General features: G+C 46.6%; 1 protein-coding gene across 10 annotated transcripts in view; it reads left to right on the top strand.

Moving 5' to 3' along the window:
* DAPK1 (death associated protein kinase 1) overlaps positions 1 to 17,257 on the top strand; it is a 172,312-nt gene that overhangs the window by 111,536 nt on the left and 43,519 nt on the right. For all 10 annotated transcript variants that reach the window (XR_009346435.1, XM_059142493.1, XM_059142490.1 and 7 more), the window contains exons 4-13: positions 8,829 to 8,967; positions 10,254 to 10,383; positions 10,566 to 10,614; positions 10,701 to 10,727; positions 11,237 to 11,389; positions 11,746 to 11,791; positions 12,910 to 12,999; positions 14,410 to 14,502; positions 16,462 to 16,581; positions 17,026 to 17,124. Coding sequence is in view for 9 of the 10 variants with exons in the window: in XM_059142493.1 (XP_058998476.1) it covers positions 8,829 to 8,967; positions 10,254 to 10,383; positions 10,566 to 10,614; positions 10,701 to 10,727; positions 11,237 to 11,389; positions 11,746 to 11,791; positions 12,910 to 12,999; positions 14,410 to 14,502; positions 16,462 to 16,581; positions 17,026 to 17,124 (946 nt within the window). In the remaining variant the exon portion in view is untranslated. The remainder of the gene's footprint in view (positions 1 to 8,828; positions 8,968 to 10,253; positions 10,384 to 10,565; positions 10,615 to 10,700; positions 10,728 to 11,236; positions 11,390 to 11,745; positions 11,792 to 12,909; positions 13,000 to 14,409; positions 14,503 to 16,461; positions 16,582 to 17,025; positions 17,125 to 17,257) is intronic.

Below are 17,257 nucleotides of genomic sequence, written 5' to 3'. Positions count from 1 at the left end.
GGAGGGGATAGTCAGAAGAGACTTGAGTTTTATATGTGGCTGTTCTAATTTTTCTTAAGGAGAATATATTTATGTATTTCTTCCATAATATTTTTAAGAGACCAAGTTAAAGTGTGCCTGGGTGGCTCAGTTGGTTGAGAGTGCTACTCTTGGCCTTGTCTCAGCTGGTGATCTCAGGGTCATGAGACCAAGGCCTGCGTCAGGCTCTGTGTTCAGCGTAAAGTCTACCTGAGACTCTCTCTCTCCCTCTGCCTCTCCCTGCCACACTCTCCCGTACTTTCTCTCTTCCCCTCTCAAATAAATCTTAAAGAAAAAAGAGAGAAATACCAAGTTAAAGTTCTCTTCTGCCCAAATGGAGAGGCATGTGTTAGAGAATGTGCAGCTCCCTGGGTAAGCACAGACCTGCTAGGTTGGGCCTCTAGGGAGCTGCATGGCAGGCGGCGGGGAGCCTCTGGATGTGAGGGTCGCTTTGGCGCACGAGACTGACTTGCCTTGAGGACTGTCTCTCATCACCTCTCTCACACTCTTAACTAAATAAGCAAGAAACCACGTTCTCCAAAATCTCTTGTTGCACTGTCGAGACAGGACCGTGTTAAATAAGTCTTCATTTGACAGGAAAGAAAATCACAGTAAGCGTTGGAGTGGGATGGTCAGCACGTCCTCCTGTGCCTGCCTCCCGCCTCAGCACGCACTTTCTCCCATCTTCCCCCTGGCTGCCCTCAGGCACTTCTAGATTCCTGTGTGTCCAGACCCACCTTCCAACTTCCGTGTCTAAGGGTCCACTTCTTTTTTTTTTTTTTAAGGTTTTATTTATTTATTTGACAGACAGAGATCACAGGTAGGCAGAGAAGCAGGCAGAGAGAGAGGAGGAAACAGGCTCCCTGCTGAGCAGAGAACTCGATGCGAGTTTTGAGTGCCAGGCACGCTGTTCTGTGAGAAGCCCCAGAACCGCCTTTTCAGTTGTTCCTTGAACTCGAATCTGAGGCAAAAGCAGAAAATGTATTTTCAGATACAGCCTGTCTTTTGGATTCAAAGGAGGCAGGGCTAATTCCGAGGAGGTGTGAAGATTAGGGGCTCCTTGGATGCTATTTATAAGGTACTTTGGGGGCAACACAGTATCTAAGCAGAGAATGACATGCTCAGGCCCCTGGCCACCGCAGGCCTTCAATTCACACCTAGTTCACAAAAATGGAGGAGGAGGGTATCCTGTTGACCTTTCCCTTCGGATTCCCAGCTTCAGTTCTGCATTCCAGGAAGTCCTCAGTTAACTCAGGGGATTTCATTTGGAAGGTGAGAGAAGAGAGTGTGAAAACCCTTCAGGGCTTCCCCTAAATTAACAAGAAAGAACATTCTCCTGGAGGTGAAGACCGCAGAGCTCGGAGGTTTAATTGGAGGTTTAATTTTTGTTCCGAGGCAGAACCAGGAAATGTCTGGGCACTTGCCCCCATCACATGTTCCGGGAGAGGTCCACCGCATCTCCAAGTGTTGGAGGAATGACTTCGGGACAGGACGAGATAGCATTTCTCTCCTGACGTTTTTCAGACTCGGATTTAAAAGTTTATGTAACAGTGTGAGAAGGAACCCTTCCTTCGTAGGAAAACCTGAAAGCGAGGCTAATGAAAAACATCAGCAGATTCTAATTACCCTCGCGGAGGCTCATTTGTGCTAGGCATCCTGTAACGTTTTGCTGGCAGCCTGTGGGCTGCTGCCTCTTAGGGGTTGGATTGTACTTACCCCCTTAAAAAAAAAAAAAAAAGAGATGTGTTGAAGTCCCAACCCCAGCCCCCCAGAATGTGACCTTCTTTGAAAATAGAGCCTTCGTGGATGTCATCAAGGGACAATGAAGCCACTAGGATGGGCGTTCATCTGGTCTGGCTGGTGTCCTTATAAGAGGGGAAACTGAGGCACAGACTCGACATGCACAGAGAGAAGGCCATATGAGGGCCGAGGCCTAGAGTGAGTGGTGCATCTCCAGCCAAGGATGGCAGAGGTTGCCGGCACACTGCTAAGAGCTAGGAGAAGCAGGGAAGATCCCTCTAGAGGGTTCGGAAGGAACACAGTGCTGTTGACATCTTGATTTCAGACTCGGAGCCAACAGAACTTGAGACAAGAAATTTCTGTTAGTTGGGCCACCCTGTTTGTTGGTGTGGTCCTAGCCAATTGATGCAATTACTGTACCACACCCCCATAAAATACACATTTAGATGAAGTAAGAGCGAGCATTTCAGTTCCTCCATCATGGGTAATGACGGACGAATAGGTATTTTCCAAAGATGATTGTAACATCCTCTCGTGTCCTACATGTTGCCTAGAGCCTTGAAGTTCCCTCATTCAGAAATGAGTTCTAAACCCCCTTCTCCTGAATCCAGAAGAGCTTCTGACTTGCTTTTAGTGCTCCGTGAGTGCTGAGGCAGCTTCCACCATGCTTGCTGAAACACCGGTCCTAGAGCCTGGAATTCCCACGTCAACAGTCTCCTTGTCTTGAATCCGCCATGCTGTGAGGAAGCCCAGATGGTTCCGGATGAAGAGGCCGCATGGAGCCCTGAGTTTACATGGCGAGAGGTGCCTAGACAGTCCCCCACGGCAGTCCAGCATCCCCGGGGTGTTAGCTGCAGCTCCTGAGTCCCACCCCTGTGACAGACCCTAAGCCAGAGCTACCCAGCCATGCCTTCCCGAATTCCTGACCCATAAAAGCCACAGGAGTTAAGACAATGATTATCCTGCTTAAAGGCACTGAGTTCTGGGGAGATGTGTTGCCCAGCACCAAATGACTAGAATAGTTAGCATACTCTGTGCTTTGCCTTGGTTGCTTTCCTTTAGTTTTAATTTTAAAAATACACCATAGTCCTACTTCTGATTAAATAGCTTTGTATTTAGAGCAGATGGAATACAACTGTAAAATATCCGTGGCTTAACATAATAGGATTTATCTCTCACTCAGAGTACAGTTGCTGTTGGATGGCTGTCCTCCAGACAGTGATTCAAGGATCCCTATTCTTTCTTCTTAATATCTCCGCTGCTCCTGGTTCCCCTCGGGGTCTTCTGCTGGGTCACTGGTATTCAGGTGGCCAAGGAGAGAGGGGAGAGAGTGAGGGGAGGATAGTCTGGGATATTACAGAGGCCAGGCCTGACAGAAGGAAGTAGGAAGTAGGTTCTAGGAAATTGTATTTTTGTCATATTCCCCGAGTTGTGATGCACAGGAAGGTTAGAGGGTCACTTGGCCCAATAATTCAACCCTTTCATTTTACAGATGGTAGAGTTAGGCCCAGAGAAGTGTGGGGAGCTCCATACTTTCCTCCACAGCCAGAGCCAGGGTTGGGGGCCTGTGTGCTGAGGCCCCTCTAGTCCTCTTGCCATGCTATCTTCCAGGGCTGGTGTCATAGCAGGCCAGGACCGTGAGGGTGTGCCCTGAATTGTTCCAATGCCCCCCCCCCATTCACCAAATGAGGAAATACAGCCCCACACTGATGTATATCATAGCATTTGCCTCAAAACACCTCATGAGGTGTAGTTAGCTTGTAGCCACGAGTCCCCTGCACTTAGTTTATGACCAGATCTAGTCCAGAACACGTCCTGCTGTATCTGGAAAATTCCTAGCAAAAGTCAAACCCTGAATAGTGTTATAATTTAGAAACTGGAATTCTGTAGTAATTTCTCTGTGTCACTCTGAAGGCCCCCTTCGTTTTCCGCATTCTAATGAGTCCTGACTACATTCCATGACAGCCACCTTTTAGGGAGGCATTGGTTGTAGAGGAAGGCAATGGGGGGGGAGAGGGAGCCTTCCAGTTTTCCAGCTTTCTTGGTGAACACAGCAACGCTTATTAGCATGCGTGTCACACAGTTTCCATGATAATGCTATAATTTTAAACACTCTGAGTTAAAGACCTAGTAGAGGAGGTTAGTCTTGCTTTCTCAATTTGCTACACAGATGGCTCGTCTCTCTTTCCCCATCAATCTTCCTTTTCCTAAGCAAAATGTAAAATTTGGACCAAAGAATGGAAATACCAAGGTTTGGGCTGATCTTATTAACATTATCCTGCTGTTCACCAACAACATCATAAGCATTTGCATCCTGGTTCTAAGCATGTATATGGGGAAAAAAAAATCCTCCAGCCACTTTCAAACTTCTGAGATTTGGGGAGCAAATGGGGTCAATTATCCAATGATAATTTAATAAATCATTATGCCCCCCAAACCTTCGCTGAAGTCATTTAGTGTTGATTACCTTGATTAATGACTAAATATTTGTAGCTATATTTGAAATTGATGGCTAGAACACCTGCCTTCCGGTAGTGGCATGAAGGAGAATGTATATATGTGTAATGACCTTCAAGGCAGCAAGAAACCAGGGATGGGTCCAGGCCCGGTGAAATGGGGGGTCCTCCCAACACTGCTGAAGCCCAGTCAAATGGTTCCCTGAATAAGCCACAGCATGAACCGTATTGTGAACACTGTGGGGTGTGAATAGTGCCTGGAGAAGAGTGATGGAGAAGTCAGAGGTGATCCATGCCTCCTTCCTCTCAGGCTTGGTCAAGCACGACCATTTTGCAGGCTGGTCCCTCACTCTCCTTCCCTCTGGGAGCTCCAGGGTTGTTCCTGGCTCTCACTAATGTGGTCAGAAAGCACTGTGGAAGTTGAGTTGCTCAAGACAGGAAAACTGACTAAGGCTGGAGGTGACCAGGCCCAGAGAAGGGCAAATCTAGTTTCCATTGGCTGAACCGAGTAAACAGACCCAGCCAGTTCAAGATAGTGTTGTGGTCATCTATTGCTGTGTAACCAACTATCCCCAGATTTGCTGGAGGCAGGACAGGTTCCCATGGAGGCAGACTTTGAAAGGGAGAAGAGTGTGCAGGTTGTTTATTAAGAACTGCCCTTAGAACCAGAATATGGAACAGAGGAGAAGGTGCAGTAGTGGGCAGAAGAGGCTGTGCTGCCTTGCAACCCAGTGACAGCCCCAGCTGGCCCAACAGAAAGTTCTGAAGGGCCCTTAGATTGGCCCAGGTTGGACTGAGATGAGCTGGTCTTTATATCAGGGTAGATAGACTATAGCCCCTGAGCCATATCCAGGTGGTCACTTGTTTTTTGTTTTAAGATTTTATTTATTTGACAGAGAGATCACAAGTAGGCAGAGAGAGAGAGAGAGAGAGGGAAGCAGGCTCCCTGCTGAGCAGAGAGCCCGATGCGGGGCTCGATTCTAGGACCTTGAGATTATGACCTGAGCCGAAGACAGAGGCTTAACCCACTGAGCCACCCAGGCACCCCGGTCACTTGTTTTTAAATAAAGTTTTATTGGAACACAGCCACATCCCTTCATTTATATATTGTTTAAGGCTGCTTGAACCTTACTGGGGCAGAGCTGAGTAGTTGGGCAGAACTCTGTGGCCCCCAAAGCCTGAAATATTTATATCCAGCCCTTTATAGAAGTTTGTTCAACCCAGCTGTATGTTCCTACACTCAGCAGCATGACCTTGGGCGGCAGTTTGCAGCAGAGGCAAGCCCTGAAATGCCTCCAGTCATCAGTCGCAGGTCCTTCCTCCACGGGGAGCATGGGTGGTGCTCACGGTGTCCACCCTAGCAAATTAAAATGACCATTTTATTTTGCAAACAGTTTTGTGAGTCTGGAATTCTGGAAGGACTCAGATGGAGTCTGACTTCCATATCAGCTGAATGAAAGTATCCACTCCCAAGATTTCTTCCTTGGCTCAATGTTCCTCGGCCTCTTTTCTCTCTTCCTGGGGTGTCCCATCTTCCAGGGTTTCTTCAGACCACAGGGTGGTTTGGGGATCATGACACCCTCTTCGTGAGGGCTTCAGCACATGGTAGAAACAGAACTACACCAAAGCCGGCATGGAGTCACTCCGCTGTGTCTTACATGGCCTCGGGATCTGCCGAGATTCAAGATGGCAAAGCCCCAGAGGCACAACCCCCTCTCAGAAGCATATGTGGCAGGATGTGCTGTGGCATTAGATAACTAATGCTTCAGTGGCCCAGGTTGGCTGGCTCACCCAGGTTACAAAGTTCTTGGTGCTTCCCAACCCCATGGTCCGTGTCATCCCATGGCTGGCTTGAAATGGCCATGAGAGGAGTAGGACACCCTGGGAATGGACTGGACTGGGCCTTGCCCCTGCCCCCAGCCCCAGAGAGCCCGTTGGGAATTATGGGCCAGCACACCGCTGCCTCTGTGGGAGGCTTTCAGTTTGAAACCAGATGAGAACAGAAACAGTGTTTACTGAGCCCCGAGGGGCTCTCCACACCATGGTATCTCAGAACAGCTCTGTGGTGTGCGATGGTCCCTTATTTGATGGAAGAGGAATCCCAGGCTCAGCGAGGTTGGGTAATGGGGCAGGTGACATGGCGTTCTACAGGGACAGTAGTGTCCCTCCTTCGAATGGCACCCATTCTGTTTACTGACCTCAGCCTCCTGCTAGACTTGCCAGTCTCTTCAGGTATATTTATTATCTTTCGTTGGTCAAATCCCAAGTCTATGCACTAAGGTCACATCCTAAGGCCTAAGTCCTAGGCTGCCTGTTTGGTGAGGAAATGAGGCCCAGCCTGAATGCATAAGCTTCCAGCTGCAGAGTGAAGCTGCGTCCTGGGTGCACCGGCTCTGGGCCTTACCCCACCACGTAGCCCACGGTGGTGTGGGCCACCTACGCCAGGCCATGCAGGCCAGAGAGGAAGGAAGCACCCGGGGATGAGAGAGCATGGTTCCCCAAATCACTTGATTCATCATTTCCCATTTTTCTCTCCTTTACCCCACCCTCTGGAGTTGAAGGAATCCTTCTCCCTGATTTGTTGGTTTTAAGAGGAATAAGAAGACAGAAAACTGAGGAGTGGTGGGCACCCAGTGCAGAGTTCATGGCCAAGGGCTCCGTGGAGAGGGTAGGGCAGCAAGGCTGGGAGGGTGCAGACAGGCCCCCCCACCCTGCGAGAGTGTGGGGGTCACCTGCACGCCTCCATGGCCGGGGCTTGTGGGGGGTGTTTCCTGGCCTTCCTGGCTCGCTCAGGCTCTGGGGCACATGGCAGATCTGTCCGAGCTCTCTGCTTGGGTCCCCACAGTCCCCTCACCTTCCGGATAAACATCCAGATGTTAAATATCAGAGGGAGGCCGTGCATCAGGAGAATGCAATTAAAACTTTCACAAATGGTCCTCACTTTTGAGTGTGCTAAGAATCACCTGGGGCACTGGTTAGCTGTTCTGCGTTTTCCAGTCCCCACTCTTGGGAAACTCTCAGGCAGGAGGCCGGAACGGACGTCGAGAGTCTGTATTTTTAAAATACCTCAAGCAATCCTGATGCTAGGGGGCCTGGGGCCAGGCTAAGAAAAACAACTTAGAGAGTGAAGGGGCAGGATCTGACCCCTTTCTTGAAGACGTCGGCTTTCTTGTCATTGGAGTTTAATCTCGTAAGCACCGGTTCTCTTTTTTGGATGGGGAAGTAGTAGGTATGTTCACGGAGCTGTCTTGCCAAAAGAAAGATAATGAACACAGCGTTTATGTGCACAATTGCAGTTAATTATTATGTTGTGCATGTATGGGTAAACTTGAGAAAAGATGAACTTATAAAAACTCTTATTAAAAGTTCCCTGTTATTTGCCATTAATTACTGCTGTGGATTTCTAAGGGGAGTTTGTTCACTTAGCCACTGGCCAACAAAGTTTTGAGCTCTTGCTGTGTGCCTGGCTTCGTGAGTTTCATGAGAGGCTTCATGCCTGTGTGAAGACCGGGGGACAGTCATGGACTGACCTCTGTCCATCAGAGATTTACAGTCTGCCCAGGGAGAGGGATTCATAAATCCCTAAACAACGTCATACATTTCAGATTTGCATAGGTTTATTCTTACTCGTAAAAGTATTTGTAAAATGCATTACTAAATGTGCTTTATTAATAAATATACAAGGATTTATATATAAACGGGTACAAAACAACAGTAAGAAAATCTCCGTAAGCCATATATTGTGATTTGGGGCTTAAAAGAATTGATTAACGCACAGATTACGAACTTTCCAGGCACTCTCTGATTGCACAAGGAAGATATGTTCTATAAATTCTGCACAAAGTTGGCGTATTATTCTGTCTTGTTTTTATTTTTTTTAAAGATTTTATTTATTTATTTGACAGACAAGTAGGCAAAGAGGCAGGCAGAGAGAGAGTGGAGGAAGCAGGCTCCCTGCTGAGCAGAGAGCCCGATGTGGGGCTTCATCCCAGGACCCTGGGATCACGACCCAAGCTGAAGGCAGAGGCTTTAACCCACTGAGCCACCCAGGTGCCCCATGTTTTGTCTTTGTTTTTAAATCAGTGAGTTAAGACCTTACCTGTACATATATGTAAGTAAGATGCTTTCAGATATATTTCTCCCCATCACATCTCTGCTCCTTGCTCTCCCCTGTGAGCATAGCACAAGAGGAGGGTGATCCTCAGGACCGATCCAGCACGAATGTGCCTGAAGAAGGAATTCCCATCCAGTGGGGAGACACATGGAGAACTCTGATGCCTCGCTTAGCCATTTCTTTTTTTTTTTTTTTTTTAAAGATTTTATTTATTTATTTGACAGAGAGAAATCACAAGTAGTCGGAGAGGCAGGCAGAGATAGAGAGAGAAGCAGGCTCCCTGCTGAGCAGAGAGCCCGATGTGGGACTCGATCCCAGGACCCTGAGATCATGACCTGAGCCGAAGGCAGCGGCCTAACCCACTGAGCCACCCAGGCGCCCCTTGCTTAGCCATTTCAACTTGTTCTTAGGCCATTCTCTTGCCTGAAATTCGAGCACACCAGTGGTCTACACAAGAGAAACTGAAGTACCCCCAGTAACCTCTGCTTCCTGGTTTTCAGAGTCGCAGGTGGAGAGCTGTTTGACTTCTTGGCTGAAAAGGAATCTCTGACTGAAGAGGAAGCAACCGAGTTTCTCAAACAGATTCTTAACGGTGTTTACTACCTGCACTCCCTACAGATTGCCCATTTTGATCTTAAGGTACGTTTTGCTGAGTGTAGGTCGGAGAGAAGGGTATGCAAATCATAGCATCGGTTGTTTGTTTGTTAAGAAAAATTGAGACATCTGAAAGACATACATTTATTTTTAATCCTATATGGGTGTAGCAGATGGAATTAGGAAGATAAATCAGCAGGTGTATAGTGCATACCTACTCAAGGATTTCTAACCTTTTTTGGGATAGAGACTGAAGATAAATGATTACGTTCAAGAATCCCTGGGGAGGAATCAAAGGGTTTTACCAGCCAGGTCTCTAAGCAAGGCGGACATTCTTGGTTATGGGGTGTTTTTAGCCTAGAGTGGCCTCTGGCTGCCCAGTTTCCAACTCCTGTAGCTGCAGGGCATATAAGGAGGAAGATGTCTTGATCTCTCCTCTGCCTCTTGATGCAAAGGCCTGACTCTGTCACCAGCAATCAATCAAGAGAAACTCTGAGATTGGCTAATTGGGGTCTTTGGCAGCCTGGAAACAAAGCACTGTGGGAGATTAAAAGGCATGTCATACTTGTAACTATCAGGGAGGTTATGGTCTCTATAGGAAGGGAAGGCATATATGGGAGCAACAGGTCATGATGATGTAAGATTCAAGGCACTGAGAAGTGATCACAAAGCAGCATGTGATCGATTGGCAAGTGAATGATTCAGATCATTGGAGCTAGGATGAGACTTCAGAAGAGGGAGGACTTTCTCCATACTTACTGTAGCAGAGCTGTCAAGACCCCATCTGGATCCCTCCAGCACTCACTAACACACCCCGAACGCTGCTGCTGGACACTTGTGACTGTCTGCCTGACATCTGGTTTCTGGCCTGGGAGCTGCACGCACCAGAGTCGATGCCCACAGAAGCCGTTCTTAGCAGTGCAGGCGGTTGGGGTGGGAGGGATGATGGATAAATGCCCTGACTCCCTCCTGCTTCAGCTGGAAAATTCAGTGCTACTCCTCCTTAAGTTCCCCAAGGGCACTGCCCTCCATCACCCCCACCTTGACAAGACACCTTGCGTGGGTTTCCTTCTTTCTGTTTCCTGTCTCCCCAACCTCGACCGTGTAACTCTTCCCTGGAGCCCCCTCCCACAAAAGCCGCTCGCACCTGAATCCCTGGCACAGGTCTGCTCCCAGGAGAACCTAAACCAAGATATTTTGTTTTCCTGGTCTTCTCTTGCAACTACCCAGTCATCCCTAGGTTTGGCTGGGTTTTTTTCAGGGATGGGGAAGAACAATTCTGCCACTTTGTCTTCAGGATAATATATTATAGCGCTTCTCTTTTTTTTAAGCCTGAAAACATAATGCTTTTGGATAGAAATGTCCCTAAACCTCGGATCAAGATCATTGATTTTGGGTTGGCCCATAAAATTGACTTTGGAAATGAATTCAAAAACATATTTGGGACACCAGAGTTTGTTGGTAAGTTTTTTTTTTTACTCCTGCACTCTTTTATTTCTCATTAATATAATGGATTAAACTGGCAAAATGTCCCCTGTTGTAACATCATCTGTTTCCCTGGTACATCTTTCTGGTTTATATCTGATGGTGGAATCTGTTGATTCACTTTTATTCAAAACTAAACGTGTTTTATTTCCTCTTAGCTCCTGAGATAGTCAACTACGAACCTCTTGGTCTAGAGGCAGATATGTGGTAAGGAGCATGCCCTTGATGCTGTCATCTTTCTGATTTACTTTACTGTTCTTCTGACACTGGCTTCTGTTTCTGTTTGTGTCTAGGAGTATCGGGGTCATAACCTATATTCTGTAAGTATCAAAATCCACGTCTCGTATTCTTTTCCTCTTTCTCTGAGACCATCTGTCTTATTAACCATCTATGTGTCATGTTGATCTCTTCAGTTTATGCATGCTTTTTATGTAAACATACTCATCTTACACCCCCAGAACACGTTTAGTTTATACTAATTAAACATTTTCTTCTAATTCGCAATGAGTCATCAGAAACTGCAGCATCATCGCTGAAAGCAAGCGTGGCTGTCCATCACTGCTGAGAAAATAGGAAAAAAAGAAAATAGGGTGTTTTTTTAACTACTAGATGCTGTTCCAAATTAACTTTTGAAGTGCCTCCTAGGCCTTAAGCTGGAGGTTTTGTGCATGGCAACTAAATGCCCCCTACGGTGTAACTGGACTCTGAAGGAACTGCCCAAGCACCAGATTATCATCTGAAGCCTCACTCTCCTTATCAGTTGTTATAGGAATGACATGACCACCCAAGAGGTAATCATGCATGTTCTGCACCTCCACTTTATTAACAGCCTAAGTGGGGCCTCCCCCTTTCTTGGAGACACTAAGCAAGAAACGTTAGCAAACGTGTCGGCCGTCAACTACGAGTTTGAGGAAGAATACTTCAGTAATACCAGTGCCCTAGCCAAAGATTTCATAAGAAGACTCCTCGTCAAGGATCCAAAGTGAGTGTCCGTCATTCCTGAAAGGTTCCCGGCCTTGGCTCCAGCTCACAGCCTGGACTGTGCATGCGGCCACATTTATGCGAGCCTGGTGGGTTCCGCGTGGCCAAGGAAAGCATGCCACGTGGAATGCTTCGGAAAATGCAGGCAGGGCCCTTTGGACCTGCTTGGTCGGTCCCTGCAGATAGAGTAAAATAGTCCCAGAAAGACCAACATTCTTTCCGGCTTTCTTCCATGAAGCAGTCCCTGACCTGCATTTTCCAGAGCACCTACCTAGGAGGCCCAGCCGGCATGGAAACAACCTTAGTGTTTGCTTCTATGGTCACAGCATTTTTTTTCTTTCCCCTCCCCCTACAAAGGAAGAGAATGACAATTCAAGATAGTTTGCAGCATCCCTGGATCAAGGTAAGTTGCCCGCCGTGATTGGTTTGGTATTAGAGGGCATCCCAGAATGCCTTTGCCCTGGGGTACTGCAAGTTACCATGGGGTCTCGCCCCAGATTGCGTGGAGGATTGTTTTTGATATTGGTGCCGTATTTAAAGGCGGCTGACAGATGAGAGTGTCCTAATGGTCGTGGAGGTGAGAGTGAGCTGTCACAGTGCAGGATTCTAAACAGGGAATCGAAGGCCAAGTTTGCTCAACAGCCATTTTTGGCTTGACCAGTGGGATGGTGGCCCAGAGACTATTTTAAAATTTTTGGAATTGATTTCCAGCATAAATATCATACCAGATCTGGATTTCCGATGTCTGCTGTAAAATTTAAAGGCTACAGCACCGAGCCTGCATTCCATAAAGCGCTCCAAACCCTGCACAATTGTCTGTGCCAGAGCCTGCCGCCCCCTCTCCCCCCGGCCTACTATATACCTCTGCGTTCCCTGAGACACCCACTGGCATTTGGGTTAAAGAGTTTGCTACAGCTATGGCAGTTACACAGTAAAATCATGGAACTGCTAAGGGGACTGCAGTGTAACAACTTGCATTGCTGAAGTAAGTTTGGGGCTTCCAGAGCGTTCTGCTGTGTGAGCTCCTAGCAGTTGCCTGGGCTCCCTGAGAGGGCAGTGGTGTCTCTTTCTCTCATCAGTAGAGCCAATGCTCTCCTAAAAAAAATTCAGTACAGGGAATTCTAGTGCTGTCAGACAGGGCTGATTTGCTAACCTTTGAGTCCCCTCCCTGTCTGAACTATCTGATGGTACTAAGTTCACATACCACATCACAAGACCTCACCATGAATCTTGCCATTCCCAAACTCAGTGCGGGAAGTTCGAATTCAAGCCTGGTCCAAGCGCAATTCTTCAACTCTTCCTAAGATCCACTTTTTATGGATTTTATCAAACCCTTAGCCATGAGAGTTGACCTCCAGAGATTAGGTTCCTGGCTCTTGCATATTATCCGAATTTGTTGTCTTATATTCGTAAGGTGAGTGTGTACACATCCCAAATAATTAGAGGTTTCCAAAAGTTGTCATGGCACACATTTCCATCACTTGAGGGCTCTAAATTTGCTTTCTTGGACTTTGATTTTAGCCTAAAGATACCCAGCAAGCACTTAGTAGAAAGGCGTCGGCAGTCAACATGGAGAAGTTCAAGAAGTTCGCAGCCCGGAAAAAGTGGAAAGTAAGAGTGTTTGACAGGGAATGATTAACTGATTTCTTTCCTCTGTGGCACTGCTTCTGGCAGGTCTCATCTGTTCTGATACTGCCCATACAAAAGTGCATCCTTTTTTGGTCTCTTTGTTTAAATTTACTCTAGTGTTCTGCACTGTTATGCTATTTTCAAAAGATAGGTGAAAATAATATTTCAGTCCTCTTTAACTCTAATTTTCATATGTAATTTTTGCATTTTTTTTAAAATAAAATCCATTCCCAAGGCAAATGTTTAAATCAGCACAACAAAATTATAGTGGTCTTTTCCTAAATGCAACAAACCGCATTTTAAATAAATCTGTTCTTTGTGGTAAGCAGCATGGAATTGCGTTTCTAGCAGAACTTGTGTGAATGGTTCTCTAAGTCCAACCTTGATCTGTGATGGGTGGGGGTGGGAGTGGGGCAAGGCCATGAACAGTTGCCCTGTGGCCTCTTGTGCTTTTTCAGTGTGGATGGCCTCTATGGGGGCTGTGTGGGGCATGGCTCTATAAAGCATTCTAGTCAGCCTTGCACAAATGAAAATTCAAGGTTAACAAGGTGACAGGATGTCTTCCTATGTCCAGGGTTGTGTGAAGCCCAAAGGAAGCAGGTACCTGCCCCATGTCTCTGAGCACTGGGCTAGAAATAGACCTCATTTTCACACCCATCAAGTTCTTGGTACCATGATAGGGATGAGGAGGGCCACAGCACTAGCTTACTTGAGACTTAACCTTTAGTCTGAAGGAAGCCCTGAGAGTAGTCTTAAAATATAGAGAAACCACTGTAAGTTTCTCTCTTTTTGTCTTTACACACACACACACACACACACACACACACATACACACACGTTATTTACTATTGCTTTTGCCTTTGAGAGTAAATGCAGGGGTGTTTGCCCTATAGGCTAAGGAGTTCCCCACTGTTTGTTTCCAACAACTCCATGAATTTTGATAGTCACATTACCAGCTTGCCTGGGCACAAGGACACAGGACAAGACCCTTGCATACAGTGCTTCTCTGAGTGGGGATGTGCAAAGGGTTTGTTAAGGTAAGACTCCACTGCTCAAAAAGTAGAGAAGGACCTATTAAGAGAAGGGATGCAGACTGGGCAATTGTGTAGTTAATAATGGAATGTGGAAGGGAAACCTCTATCCCGTTGTCTTAATTTATAAGACCTTTAGAAATTTCCTTAAGCAAATAGGATCCAACTTCCTTATAGGACCCTTATAAAATCCCCCCGCAAAGAACATGCCATCAGCAGTGAATACCAGCTCAAAGACTTTGCCATTCACACTAATTTGAGTATCATTATATACGCTCTTTCTTCCTCTTCTCCTGAATTTTATGGGGTTTTTTTTCACCTTTTTCCCTTTTTTTTTTTTTTATTTTTTTTTATTTTTAAGCAATCCGTTCGCTTGATATCACTGTGCCAAAGATTATCCAGGTCATTCTTGTCCAGGAGTAACATGAGTGTTGCCAGAAGCGATGATACTCTGGTAAGCAAACCTGTTTGCCTTGGTGAGGTTCATTCTTCGCACCGTGCGTTTCAGATGTTTAGGTTGTTTGATTTGTTCAACAACCCAGAAAACCGGAAGTCACGGAAGTGTCAGGCCTCTTCTTCTTCCACTCAAGGGAGGGAACTGGGTGGCTGATTTGATGTACTCTGTTGCCTCTTTTGTTCTCTTTTCTCTTTGTTTGGATTGGCACCATACCCACTCCTGCCTACTGCCTCTAACACCACCCCCCACCCCATTCCTCCCACACTCACAGTTTGATGAGTGACGGGTCAACAGAAGAGGAAAGCATTTATTCTAATTTTCATGAATAAAATGAGAGTCCTCTGTTGCCACTGGCCTTGGAAAATACTGGGTCATAGTAGTACAAAAGGGCCAGACACTCCTCCTGCCAACACACACACACCCAAAAATCAGGGCAAATACTCTGGGGCTCACCGGGGGAGTTCATGGTAGACCAGAAGGCTAAACCTACTCCCCCTGTTGATCCTGTCTTGCGTGTGTGTGTGTGTGCCCTTGAGAACAACTCCAAATTTTTTTTTCCCTTAATCCACACTGAAACCTAATCACAGATTAACTCTTCAGATATGGCTGGATACCTCTGAATTCACTGAGACTCTCCCCTGACAGACAGTAGGGCTTTGGGAGCCCTGAAGGTAAAGGGAACCAGAAAGGGTGGTTCTGTGGGAACCAGCCTGTTCCCGTGACTACTACGTAGTGAATGTTTCCTGAGTGGGTCCAGGGGCTCAATGGGCAGGATGACACACCCGCAGACACCAGCTCTTCTCTTCCCTCTGATGCTAGTTGCTTCACTGAGACTCCAGGGGTAGCTTTGTAGGGTAAAAAGAGATAGGACAGGTTAAGAAGAAAATAGGGGTGGGAGAGAAGCAAGATCGGAGAAGGAGGAAGAGAGGGGATTATTTGAAGGTAACAGCTGAACCAGGGACAAGACAAAAACTATTAATCTAAGTAAGATGAAAACAAGTACATGTTACAAATTAAGCTCAGGGGAAAATCTAAGCAGTGCGATGTGAAGTTTAGGGTATGAGAGGGCTTCGGGCTGTGTGAGGGCTCCAGGTGGGATGACCCCTCCCACAGCTCCAGTTCCCTCATTGTCCTGATGTCCTGATGTCCTGGGGACCTGTGGTGACCATCTGCCTCTTCTTCCCATTCACCCCATTTCTCTTGACTGTCACTTTCATGCAAATGTCTCTTAGTCATCAAGCTGAATTGTGTTGGAAAAGCAAAACCAGTCACATTCTTGACATGGGCTTGGTACGAATATTATTAAAACGCTTGTGAAGTTTGTTTGGATTCAGATCCGTAGAGAAGAGAAAGCTGAGCCCAGAGAGAAATGCTTTCTCCATTCTGCCCCCAAAGCAGAGACTCAACGTCTGTCAATGTGCTGCTTTTCCAGATTTGAAATAGTAGAAGCCATATCCCTGTATGTCCAGAGATTTTAGTTTGGGATTTTTCTGGCTTATTCCTTAGTTTTAATGTGCCATATTTGGTGAATATCTTATTATTATAAGAAAACTTTGACATAGTGGCAAAGATTTAACTAAGTTGTTGTTCAACATTATCTAGTTATTTTCTTTTGTAACAAGAAATGCATCTGCTTTCCACTTCTTGGGCCTTTATTTTCATACTTCTCCCCCTCTAGGGTATATATAAATATGTATGTGTCTGTGTATATGTGTATATATACATATATATATGTGTGTGTATATATATGGGTAAACAGAAGGTCGTGTTAGTTTCCAACATGGCAGGAACAAAAAGGAACCTCCTTCCCTTCATGACCAGGTGGATTTGGGGAGAAAGTGGCTTACTTTGCACTGAATGCTTCTCTTGACAAATGAGCACTGATTTCTCTTATGCTGAGAAGAGGATCGTGGCCAGCAAGCTAACTCTTGTTCCCTCTTCACGGTCCCTCTCAAGGATGAGGAAGACTCCTTTGTGATGAAAGCCATCATCCACGCCATCAATGATGACAACGTCCCTGGCCTGCAGCACCTCCTGGGCTCATTGTCCAACTATGACGTTAACCAGCCCAACAAGGTCTGAGGCTGTTCTGCCGGGGGAGCGGGTGGGGGAGTCACCACGACTGTACACCTTCAAGTCCAAGGTGGAGAGGATCCCTTCTACTTCTCCATTCCCTGGGGCTGTTACAGGCGCCATCCTGTGAGGAAGTCACTCCTGGGTTGATAGTGGATTGAGTTAGAAATTAGGTCAAGAGCACTGAGGGCCTTTCTTCATGCCCCCTCATGGGCCTCTAATCATGACATTGCAAATGTGCTCCTCCTGCAAAGGCACATGTCACCTTGGGTTGGGAACCCAGCAGAGAAAGGCTGTGTGTGCTCCTCTTGAACCCCCTTCCCTGTGGTGCCGCAGTGGTTGTGTGTCTATTCCGACATGGGAAGCTGTGTGGTGTGGGGCCCCAGGGAGAGCTGCTTTTCCCTTCCTACCAAACTGGAAAGAAATGTTCTTCCTTGTCTCTTCCAGCACGGGACACCTCCATTACTGATCGCCGCTGGCTGTGGGAATATTCAAATACTACAGTTGCTCATTAAAAGAGGCTCAAGAATCGATGTCCAGGATAAGGTCAGAATTCTGTTTTATTGCCACTGAATTAGCTTTGAAGAAAGTATTTCCCACTGTCTCCCTATCTTAGAGGGAACAGAGAACAACGTGGGCCTCTGACTTCATTTCTCCATTTTCTATAAAGGAAGGTGAA

This window comes from Mustela lutreola, chromosome 12 (genome assembly GCF_030435805.1).
Source record: "Mustela lutreola isolate mMusLut2 chromosome 12, mMusLut2.pri, whole genome shotgun sequence".
Lineage (NCBI taxonomy): Eukaryota > Metazoa > Chordata > Mammalia > Carnivora > Mustelidae > Mustela > Mustela lutreola.
This window is presented reverse-complemented; position numbering and strand designations above follow the sequence as displayed.